Consider the following 12,351-nt stretch of genomic DNA (forward strand, 5'->3'; position numbering starts at 1 on the left):
TGCGCGGATACAAATTTTTTTATCCGCATGCAATCTGCAAATATGGTCCGTGGATATCCGCTAAGTCACAGGGCTCTCAATATAAAATTTGGATCTGCGTCCATCCATGAACCACACACATGGTCCACAGATAACCGCATCCGCGGATGTGGATATCCACAGATTTGCAGGGCTCTATGTGTTACTGCTCCTCCCCCAACAAACCTTTAAAAGGCTTTCTGAAACAAGAAATACAATATTAAGAAGCCAACTGCTAGTAGCACACAGCCATTGTACATTGAGCTAGAGATGCACTTGTCAGGTGGCTGGAGGTGCTCTGCTCTCAGCCTCCTACCTTGCACCACATCTGACCATACGCACATAGTTTGCTAATGCTGCACCCCTGCTGTTGCTTGGTGTTGTGTTAAAAAGCCCTGATGCTCAGCCTATCTGGACAACTGACTGGCTTAACATTCCATGACCACAGAAAAGGGTTTTTTTAATATTACTGTCCTCCTGTATTTTGGATATTTAGTCACTTGGATATAACTTTTGTATTTTGATTATACAGTCCATTTCATCCACAGATCTCAAAATACTGTGTGAAGTGACTAAACATCACTGTCCCCATGTTCAGATGGGGAAACTGAAGACCAAATGTTAAGTGACTTCTTAAAGTAGCCGACCTGGAAATGGAACTCTGGTCTCCTGAACTTCCAGTCCTGTGCTCTGTTCACTGGACCACTGATTAAGAGTAGAATTCCTCTGCTTTACTGGTCATCTAGCCAAAACTGGAATTTCTAGAACCCCTTTAATGTACAGGCAACCCTGGACACTCTAATACTTCTAAGCTTGCTTGAGGTTTAACCTTAGTCACAGAAATTAAGATGTTCTGAGTAGGTGGCTTCAGTGATTTCTTGTTCTGGAGTTCTTAGTTGCTCAACCTTCTTATCTCACTTAGATGTTTTCTTATGTACCAAAATCACTAGCTGATGCTTATTCAAATCTTTTTTATTTGCTTATAGCTAATAATTGTGAAGCAAGAAGATAAATTGGAGATGCTATTCAAACACTTTCTGGTGGAGGACAAGAGCATGAGTGGTGGGGCTTCATATGTGGACTTCCTATGTCATATGCACAAGGAGATTCGGCAGCTACTGAGCTAGAGGAGGGAGTGGTGCTGGACTCCAGCAGTGACATTTCAGTCTCCACTAACCACCTGATCCATGGGCCCAGCTCCCTCAAGAAGGACAACATAGAAACCTGTACAATTCCGTAATTTTTAATACACATTGCATAAGCAGAGATTCTTTCAACCTGTCCCAGCCCCATTTGAGAGATGCAAAATTTCCTGGTGAGGGCAGAGAAAAGGCTTTTGAAACAGGTCTTTTACCTGTCTCTAAGTTTCCTGTACTTGGCAGGAATCTACACCCCTCCCCCTCCTCTGCGCCCCCCCCCCCCCCCCTGCTCGCTAATCCTGTTGTAATGAATGTAGTTCACTGTACATGATTCAGCATTGGGTGAAAAAGCGATAACTCTTCAAAACTACTAGTCGTTGCTGTGTGTTTGTGTGCGTGCGTGCATGCTCCAAGAGTGAAGAGGAGCCAGGGAGGGGGAGGACAGGAGGCAGGCCATCCAGCCAGATGGTGGGAGTTGGAGCACTTAAGCATTTTTTTTACATCTCCTTCCTAGTTTAGGGGAAAATACAACATGCAGAGCACAAACTGCAGCTTGTGGCCCTCTGGACCCAGGAGTCTTCATTTAAAAAAAAACCAAACAACTTATCAGCTGAGCTGTGAGCCAGGGGCTAGCAGGACAAATCCTTCCCATATCTCTACATCTTTATTGTAGTAAGAGTTGCAGTGCAGAACTGTAGTAGAATAAATAATTTTTAAAAGTGAGTGAGCAACAATCAACAGCTGCTGAATGGGAGAGGGGTAGAATCAGTGCCTTCTATTGGCATGAATGGCACCCTCACAACCACCTTCCCTTCCTTGGGAAGAGCAACCTCCCCTATCTTATTTTTCTGTGTTGCATCGTCTTACCCCTTCCATGTTCTATGGCCTCTTGTCACTCACTTGTTTTGTTAAAGCCTACCTACACTGTTCTATTCATGGTGATCATACCCGCCGCCTCCCTGTTTCAGTTTAAATAGGAAGTATTTTTAGCAAGGTGACATGGGCTGTAGGGAACAGGATCTGGATGGCAAGGTGGCCGTTTTCTGTTCAGACTAGGCTGAATCACAGCAAATAAGCAAGGATCTGAATTTTACCAATGCAAACTTGAGGCTGCTTTGTACCCAGAGTACAAGGAAGGGGATGCAAAAGAACAAGAATAGAGTTTAAACTGCGCTGCCTAAGGTAATACCAAGTATTTGACCTCAGTTGTTGGGAAGGTGCCACAGTGGAAAGAATATTTTCAACGCTGTATGTTTATACCCCCTGTTCTACTTACTGATCCATCTGCATAGAAAACTTTTGATAAGCCTGTTTGTTAACCTAAGATACCTCAGACAGATTAGCCCATCCACTTTGTGGCTGGCCACTCTGCCTCTCCACTCTGTAAGGATGGAAGAGAGGACTCCTGCAAAGGGGAGTGATGCATCTAAATCAGATTCAAAATTCTAAGGGCTTGTTCATTAATTTTTGAAAGGGGAGTAATTTACTTTAACATTGGCAGAGCGCTTACAATACCCAGGCTTTAGTGAGGGGGCAGCAGCAGTGAAGATGTGAGGGAGAAATAGGAGAATATGCAGAATAATGGGTGAACAGATTGGATGCAGTTAGAGGACATGTTTTAGCTGGACTTGTCTTTTCAAAATAGGATCCTTGTGCAGAAGACCTGTTTTGTTTTAAAACAAAACTTGGCTCTGTGGTTTTAGTCCCATTTACAGTGTGTGTAAATCTGTTTTTCTTCTACTGCCGCTAGTTTTGTCTTCTCTCGTATCACTACACACAGAGGGGAATATGAGAACGGCAATGAAGAAACTCCTTTAAGATGCAGTAGACAATTCTTCAGCATTTTTTGTATGTATGTGGCTTTTTTTTACCCCATACACTGCCTCCAACCAAAAATGTAGAGGGTTGTTGTTGGGTTTTTTTGTTGTTGTTGTTGTTTTTTTTTAAACCGCTGAAGAGAGCTTCCCGGGAATACAATGCTCGGCAACTACAGACTTCCACAATACTAATTTCTAGTATTAATATAAGAGGGGAAAATAAGCTCATAAGTGAACCTTTCATTTTCTTCACTCTTGTTTTTTCCCAATGCATCTTTTAATTTGTAAAGAAATAAAAAAATATATTAAGATGTATTTTATGTCATTGTTAGTAAATAAATACTGCTGATTATTTTTCCAAACCCTGTATTTTGGGGGGGGGGAGGGAGGAAGGGGAAAGACTGGGGTCTAGGTGAGTAATCACAATCCAACCTGCTGCCAATCAAATTCTGTATTTTTAATATTTCCTGTTTGGATGTGTTTAACTTTCCACCTCTTTTGAACCTTTATTTTGCTGAGAACATTCCCTTTCTGCTGAGATGGCTTGGGTTAAATTACGACTTCTTTTTGGTCTATTTCCATAACCATTCTAGTTGATATTTTGAGACAGTACTATTATTAGCTACAATTAGAATCTCAAGGACTCCATTTTTCTCAGAGTACCCCATCGTTAATATGGCTAGGGAATTACTGATTTTCTTGGAATCCAAAAATAAAGTTCAAATTAAACACAGCAGTTGGCAACAGCATTTTGCAAGTGTAAGCTAAACTTGTAATCTGTGCATTGCACTTTAATTTGAATCTCATTGTCTCTTCTATACACTTGACTGTAGCCTAAAATATAGATATTGTACATTTAACACTGATAAAAATAATATTTTCAGCAATCTGTATATGAAAACACAAGCCAAACATTGCTAAATATCCATCATTATTTTCTGGAGAGATTCCAATCTGTTACTGAGGGCATGTTTCTATATTTGTTATGTCCAAAATCACTGCTGAACTGATACTTTGAGATAAGTGATGGGCTTTGTGCATTAATTATCTGGAATAAATTGTGCCTGTAGGAATGTTGAGATTACCCCTTTCAATGTTTATGGAAGTTGCCTAGCTGAACCAACATCTACCATCTTGAATGTACTTAGCTGGGATTTTTGCATATCAGTGCAATGAGTGGATGGGTTCCTGAGAAGAAAATGGCATAAGCACATAAGATTTACTGCACTGGACTTGTGCTTCAAAGGAAGGCAAAAAAGAACCCACGGTGTCTTTAGCCTGTTGTTCTTTGCTGTAGGTGTAAAAGACAATTTTTCTTGTCTTGTGCAGGTGCTAAGTTAACATCCTAAACTATGACATTGGATTTCTCATCACTACAAGTGTTCTGATCAGTGTATCTACTCTTTCTTTAAAGGCAAGGTGCTCTTTGGGGCAGGGACAGTCATCTTATTCTGTCTATACAGCACTTAGCACAGTGGAGCCTTGGTCCATGACTGGGGCTCCTAGGCACAATGGTAATACAAATACTAAATAATAAAAGGCAGTTTGACATGAGCTCATACACCTCTGCAGTCTTTTTTCAGCCTTCCTTTGAATCTTATCCTCCCTTTCTAACTCAGTTGTGTTGGTTAAAAAGCAGACAAGAGTTGTATCAATCTGATCCTATGACATCCTATATCATTTCAAGTTGGTATAAGAAAGAAGCTGTATGGAAACATAAACCATACAGGTTGGCGAAATTTTTTTAATCTTTGTCACCTAAAGCAATAATTGTATGTTTTTTTCCCATTTTGTGGATCATGTCAGAAGATGAAGATCTTGTAGACACATTCCCTTCTGTCTTTCTCTGCAACACCTAGAGTGTATGGTCACAAAGTAATATTAGGAAAGTAGCACGGCAAGAGACTGAAAATGCATTTGCTTTCATGAGTACTACTGCTCAGTTACTGTTACCAATTCTGTATCTTTGCTGTTTTGCTTCCTCTTCATAAGCTTAGAACTCTGTTTATTAATACCAAATCTCTCCTTGGCTGTAGCTTCCCACTGCTTTAATTGTTGAAGTTTGGATTTGTCCTCCTGTGTGTTTGCTGCCCTACCACACTTGGTTATCCATAAATTTCATCACTGTTGAATTGACACCAAAGAAACTTCAGGCACACATGTAGCAGCTGCATAATGGGCAGAAAGAGGGTTTTAGATAGTGTTTTTCTTTAAAGCATGTGAAAATCCTAGAAATCTAAGTCAAAGCTCCTTGACAACTGAAATATTTGACCATTATTTAGAAACAGCTTAGCAGACCACTTTGAGAATCATTGCCTTAGCACATCTGAAAATGGGCCTTAGGATGCAGAGTTGTAATTTCTGCTCTGTCTTCGCCTACCCCTTTCAGTTTGATTGCCCTAATTCTCAATTAAGAGCTTGTCAACCCACACACTGGAACCCAAATTAACTCTGTTTTAATTCATACTATTATTTTGGTGCAAGTCTGAGGGTGGACATTTGTTTTGGAATAATTACTTTATTTCAATTTAAGTCCATTTTTTGTACTCACTTAAGCTAAATCAAAATAGGGCAGTCATAATCTGTGTGTCCACAGATAAGACTGCACCAAAATACTAATAGTGTGAATTAAACCAGATTTTTTGTTTTGGTTCCAGTTTGTGTGTAGGCAAGCCCTATAATCTCCCTATTCATGAGTTTCTCCTTCCTTTGTTCGCTTCCTTTCTTACTCCTTGTCACTTCTTTGTATCAGGACATGAGTGACTTAAGAAAACTATATGGTCTTTTCTTCTTCCTAACCTATTATGTATGCAGTGTAGTTGCCATGTTGGTCCCAGGTATTAGCGAGACTAGGTGCATGAAGTAGTATCTCTTATTGGACCAACTTCTTTCTCACCAACAGAAGGTGGTCCAATACATGACATTACCTCATCCACCTTGTCTCTAATAACCTCGTATGTAGTCAGTCTTCCTACCATTGTTAAAAATTCCTTTGCCATTGGCACTTTCTCTAACTTTTAAATCTACCGTTGGTACCTTCCTTCTTTAAAATTTCCTGGCTACTAATACTCTATCAAACCAATCTCTAACCTTAGCAAAGCATTTGAGAAAGTGGTGGACCTCTGACCACAGTAGCATTGTTTGTTTTCTTTGTTACAATGTAACAATTTGTTTTCCTCTTTATTGTGTCAGACCCTGTAGCCCAGTGATACTCACTCCTCAGTGGTTCAGGAGCCAAATTAGCGATCAGCATTACCCAGAAGAGCCAGAGTTGTGTGAATTCATTGTTTCATTTACCATAGTACTATATATTCATATTTAAACAGTAGGACAGGGGAAATATTTAGTTTGTATTTTATATATATAAATTATTCTCTCAGCAAAATGACCAAGTATTATTATTTTATCAAATATAGTATGTTAATAACATAGTAAAAGCATCCTGATTGGTTAATAACTTAGACTGGGTAATAATTATATCAGTGTTTTATATCATGTGCTGCAAAGAGCTGCAGGAGACGCATTAAAGAGCCACTTATGGTTCGCGAGCCTCAGTCTGAGTATCACTGCTCTAACCCATTATCTTCTAACAGCAGCCAGTACCAGCTGCTTCAGAAGAAAGTGTAAGAAACAATTATGGAATCCCCTGCTAGCAGGTGAAGTTTCTTATCCTGAGACTGGGGTTGATGTATACCCTGAAAAATTAGCATTACACCCTTTATACAATTTCAGCTGCTCCTATGTAAGTGTGGATGTTAACAATAAAAACATCTAATCTTTAGTGAATTCCTCTAAACTTTTGGCCTCGGTGATAAGAGATGGTATTGTGGGGTGTGTTGTTTTTTTTTTATTGGTCATAAATGTGTTGCCTTTAAATTAGAGAGACAAAGTGGGTGAGGTAATATCTTTCATTGGACCAACTTCTGGTGGTGAGAGAGACAAACTTGTGAGCTACATAGTGCTCTTCTTCAGGTCTGGGAAATGTATGTCACAGCTAAATACAAGGTGGAACAGATTGTTTAGCATAAGTAGTTAACACAGTTCAAGGTACCATTCAAGCTGAAAAGGCCTGCTAATACCTCTCCTGTCATGGGGGGAAAGGGAAAGGGGAGAAAAAAAGGTTTGTGGGTTACAGATTTTTGTAATGAGCCATTAAATTGTTCTTGTACTATCAGAGGTCAAAAAAAGAGGATCTGATTGGCTGTTCTCTGTACCAGTCTTTTTATTTTACCTTTGGACATATCCCCTCATTTTATTAGTCTCCTTTCTAAACAGCCCATCTATTTTCAGAGACAAAGTAGGTGAGGTAATAAACTCACACACAAAAATGATAAGACAAACATATTACCTGTAGGCAAATACTTTTCACAAAGTGATCACTTCATATCTGATCTTTCAATACTTGTCCTCAAAGGAACCCTGCACAATGCCTTCAAAAGGCAAGACTGGGAACTTAAATTCATAGTGCTGTTAAATACTAAAAACCTTTGGCTATCCCGTGATGCAAGGATTATGTCCGCCAAGGTGGGTCCATTGGTGGGTTTTTAGGTGCCTGAGGAGCCCAATTCATGCCCTGCAGATTTTCCCACAGAAATGGCAGGTGTAATCTTAGAGGAGACATAGTTGTTGGCTGGAATGTTGTGCCCTTTCTTTCCTCTTTTGTGGCTTCTTTATCTCATGAGCACGTGTGTTCTCTTCGAAGTGAACTCTGGCTTGGTGTATGGTGTGGTGCCACTGTGTTCTGTTCCATGCCTAGTCCTCCCAGTTTGTTGGGTTGATGCCTCCCTGTTTAAGGTGTACTTTCCGTATGTCTTCGAAGTGCTTCCGCTGCTCTCAGAGAGCCCTTCTTCCCTGACTTAACTGAGAAGATTATTTGCTTCGGGAGGCGAGTGTCAGGCACACGTACATAGTGGCCAGCCCAGCAGAGTTGGTGTTTCATGACCTCCGCTTCTACACTGCTGATGTTGGCTGCAGAGAGAATGCTGATGTTAGTGTGTCAGTCTTCCCAGCTGATGCTGAGAATCCTCCTGAGGCAGTGTTACTGGAACCACTCCAGCTGCTTGGAATGTCTTCTGTAGGTTACCTCGATCTCACATCCATAAAGAAAGATGGGGATGACAACTGCCTTGTAAACCAAGATCTTGGTGCCTGTTTGCAAATCCCTATCATTGAAGACTTATTTGAGTAGTCTTCCAAAGGATGTGCTGGCACAGTGGATCCTGTATTCGATTTCTGTGTCAGTGCTTGCTGTTTGGGAGACGTGGCTGCCAACGTATGGGAAATGGTCCACATTTTCCAAGGGTTCTCAACTGATGGTGATTTGTGGAGTACAAAGAGTAGTTTGTGCAGGTGAGGGTTGGCAGAGTACCTTGATTTTCCCGATGTTGAGAGAGAGACCCAGGCTGTGATAGGCATCTGCAAAAAGATTGAGTGCTTTGCAAGTCGGCCTCTGCGTGTGCAAAAATGACTCCATCTGCATACTGAAGGTCAGTGATGCCAGTTCTCATGATCTTAGATTTTGTTTGGAGACATCGGAGATTGAGGAGGATTCTGTCAGGAAGGTGGTCACGGATGAGAATCAGGATCATGGCAAGGTAAATGGAGAAGTGTTGGAGCAATGACACAGCCCTGCTTGACATCAGTGCGAATGATGAATGGTTCGGTCTCTGAGCTGTTGCACAGAGTGGTGGCAGTCATCCAATCATGGAGGAATCTGATTATGGAAATGAATTTCAGTGGATAGCCAAACCTAGACAGCACTTTTCATAGGGCATCAAGATTGATAGTCAAAGACCTTGGTTAGGTCAATGAATGCCATGAACTGTTCCTAGTTAGTGTTGCTCTCTGCACTTCTGAATCTGTCGTGCCACGAAGATCATGTCGGTTGTGCCTCGGGATGGCCTGAAGCCAGACTGTGTGATTCGGGGAGGAGTTCCTTGGCAAGCGGGAGGAGACGGTTTAGTAGGATCTGGGCAAGGATCTCTCCTGTAGTTCCCACACACAGATTTGTCACTTTTCTTGAATATTGTAACAATATTGGCATTTTTAAAGTCAGGTGGAATTTCTTTGCAGGTCCAGATTTTGTTGAGTTGGCAAAGTTTGTGCTGGAGCATTGTTCCACCAGCTTTAAAAACCTCATTGAGGATGCTGTCTGGGCCTGGTGTCTTGTGATTTTTTTTGTCTGGGTGATGGCATGCCGGACTTCCTCAGAAGATGGAGGATCAGCAAGGTGTTCCATTGCTGAATGTTGTGGAATAAACTCGATGGTGTCTTCAGAGACTGTGGATTCATGGTTTAGTAGGCTCTCAAAGTGCTCCTTCCAGCATTGTTTAATGGCTGCATTGTTCTTGAGGGTGGAGCCATCCTGGGAACGTAAGAGGGTTGGGCCTTTGGAGCTTGGCCCATGTATAGCTTTTGTTGTTTGAAAGAAGCTTCTTGTGCCATCCTGGTCTACGAAACCCTGTGTAACAAAGCGGCCCTTGGCAGGACGCTACTGAGAGTCAATTCAGGACAAATTGCTTAGAGCAGGGAAGTCACAGCCCAAGGCTGGGTTTCCTTCACTGCTAAGGCACACCAAACCAGCCAAACAGCGAGGACTTCGGTTTCACTCCACTGGCTAACTAGAAGTCATACAAGCAATTCCCTCAGGCACTCCAGTTTCCCAGTATCACCACCAGCGCCACTCCTTATGGGGATGAATGGTTATGAAAACCATTACCCCAATAAAAGAAAAAAGGTTCTCCTGATCCCAAAGGACCAAGCCTCAGACTCAGGTCAATATACCAGTCAGCTCTTACCCACAAATCAGGCTGTTGCCAATCCTTTAGAATCTAAAGGTTTATTCATAAAAAGAAATATAGATGAGAGTTAAAATTGGTTAAATTGAATCAGATACATACAACAATTGCAAAGTTCTTAGTTCAGGCTTGTATCAGGCTTGATGGGATTACTGCTGATTTTAAACCAATCAAGTCTCTGGAGTACAAACATCCCAGCTTGGATGGGTCGTTCAGTCCTTTGTTCAGAGCTTCAGTTTCAAGCATAGTTCCTCCAGAGGTCAGAAGCAGGATTGAAGACCAAATGGAGAAGATGCTGCTGCCTTTTATAGTCTCTTGCCATGCCGCCTGTGCTTTCTTTGTTTCAAATACAAGCTGCCCAGCACATGGCTTGGAAGTCTCTCCATAGGCTGAGTCATAAGGTGTATCTGCCTTCTCTCAATGGGTCAGTTGTATAGCTGATGGTCCTTAATGGGCCATCAATCAGGCTAGGCAGTGCTGATGCCAAACTGCCTGGGGTGTCGCTCAGAAGCATAGCACAAGTTTGAAATACATACATATCTATAACTCATAACACAAAGGCGATACAAACAAGATTAACATATCTGGCAAATTATAACATTTTTGCAGATATCTTACATGGCATATCTGGCTGATTTACTTCGTGGGAGTTACCCCATGAGCCAACATTTGAAACAGATATAGAGCCAATACTTATAACTTTAAACACACAAACTCATACAGGTAGCATAATCATAACCAGCAAATCATAACCTTTTCATAGACACCTTACTTAACCTCCTTTGTACAAGATTTAGTGCAACTATAGTATCTTAGTTGGAACAATGATCTATACAGTTATAATTCATGTCAACAATGTCACACCTGAGATCTTAGAGGCCTTCTCTTGCCACCACTTATTTTTGATATCATGTAGCCTCCTTTGGACTTTGGCTTTGAACAGGTGTTAGGCCTTTTGTTTTCATTGGTTAGAGGAATCATTTTGCCAGTTACAGAATGCATTTCTTTTCTGTTGAATTAATGCTAGGATTTTCTCATTGTTTTTATCAAATCAGTCTTGGTGCTGATGAGTGGAGTATCCTATGGTTTCAGCACATGCACTCTAGTATTTTTAAATTGATCCCAGTGCTCTTGAATGTCAATGATGTTGTCAGCACGTTGGAGAGTTTCTCGGACAGGTGTTGCTGGAATGTCTCACAGCTGGCTTGGTCTTGAAGTGCTTTGACATTGAACTGCTTTTGCTTACTCTGGGTGTGTGCGCAAAGTGGTGGAGCAAGCTGCAGGCTTCTGACTGGATGGCCGCATCCAGTGGGATCACTCAACTCAATGGCCAAAACAAGAGAGAGGAGACAATGAATTTCACTATCTGGAATATCCACACCCTTCTGGACTTTCAGCACAGTGAATGCCTAGAAAGAACTGCTATAATTGCCAGAGAACTGGCAAGACTCAAAATTGACATTGCAGCCTTGAGTGAGACCCACTGGACCGATGAGGGCCAATTAAGAGGATGGAGGTGGCTGCACCTTCTTTTGAAAAGGAAAGCCACCTGAAGAGAGACTAATTCACAGGATTGGCTCTGCCATCAAAAATAAAATTGCAAGTCAGCTTTTGGAGCTTTCCATTCGGATCAACAATCGTTTTATGACTCTTCGGCTTAAACTCACCAACAACCAATATGCCAGGGTCATCAGTGCATATGCCCCAACAATCGCTGATGAGGAAGACCATAAGGAGCAGTTTTATAGAGCTCTCAATGCAGTCCTTACAGCCATATCGAAGGCAGACAACCTCATTCTCCTGGGAGATTTCAATGCCAGAGTCAGACGGGATTCCCAACGCTGGAGCAGCACAATAGGCAAAGAAGGGGTGGGAGGGAAACTCCCAAGGTACTTTCCTCCTCAGCACCTGTGTGGAGCTTGACCTACTCATCACAAATAACATTGTTAGGCAGAGTAACAAATTTAAAACCACGTGGAAACATCCTTGGGCCAAACACTGGCATCTCCTTGATTATGTTATAGTCAGAGCCTAAGCTTACACTGATGTCTGTATAACATGAGCTATGAGAAGTACAGATCACCCTTGGATAGACCATTGATTAGTAATTAAAGGGTTTGGGGGTGGCAGACCATGATATACTAAAAACCACAGACTCAGGGTGAGCCCTGCTGCCACTGCCTGGCATGGGATCCATTGAGCACGCAGGCTGGGTTGGGGCTAGCTGGCTTCCTAGTGTTATGGCGTTGGCATAGGCAATTTGTCCCTGGCTGCTGAGTGAATGGCACCAGCGTGCTGCCTGTGCTGGGCTATAAGGAGATCCCATCTCTCCTGTTGTATGTGGGGGAAAGCCTACATCCAGCTTCTTATGGCCCAGCTGAGCTTATCCTGTGGGGGCAAGGGGCCATCCCTCAGCACTGTTGTGCCAGGGCAGTGTGAGTTGCAGGCTGTTCAGGGAGCGATGGCTCAACTGACCAGCTGAACGCAGCATGGACAGACGGGAGGGAGGGATGGGCAAGGTGGGGCTGCCCCTAATGCCCAAGCAGGCACCATAGGTAAGGTTGCCAACCCTTCTGGTTT

The 12,351-nt window shown here is 42.2% G+C and overlaps 1 protein-coding gene across 7 annotated transcripts in view; it reads left to right on the forward strand.

The window, feature by feature from the left end:
* Positions 1-3,289, forward strand: part of SEC24C (SEC24 homolog C, COPII coat complex component) — an 81,062-nt gene extending 77,773 nt beyond the window's left edge. For all 7 annotated transcript variants that reach the window (XM_065551492.1, XM_065551493.1, XM_005285595.4 and 4 more), the window contains one exon: positions 1,005-3,289. In XM_065551492.1, the coding sequence (XP_065407564.1) occupies positions 1,005-1,145 (141 nt within the window). In that variant the 3' untranslated portion in view covers positions 1,146-3,289. The remainder of the gene's footprint in view (positions 1-1,004) is intronic.
* Positions 3,290-12,351: the final 9,062 nt, after the last annotated feature.

This window comes from Chrysemys picta, chromosome 7 (genome assembly GCF_011386835.1).
Source record: "Chrysemys picta bellii isolate R12L10 chromosome 7, ASM1138683v2, whole genome shotgun sequence".
Classification (NCBI taxonomy): domain Eukaryota; kingdom Metazoa; phylum Chordata; order Testudines; family Emydidae; genus Chrysemys; species Chrysemys picta.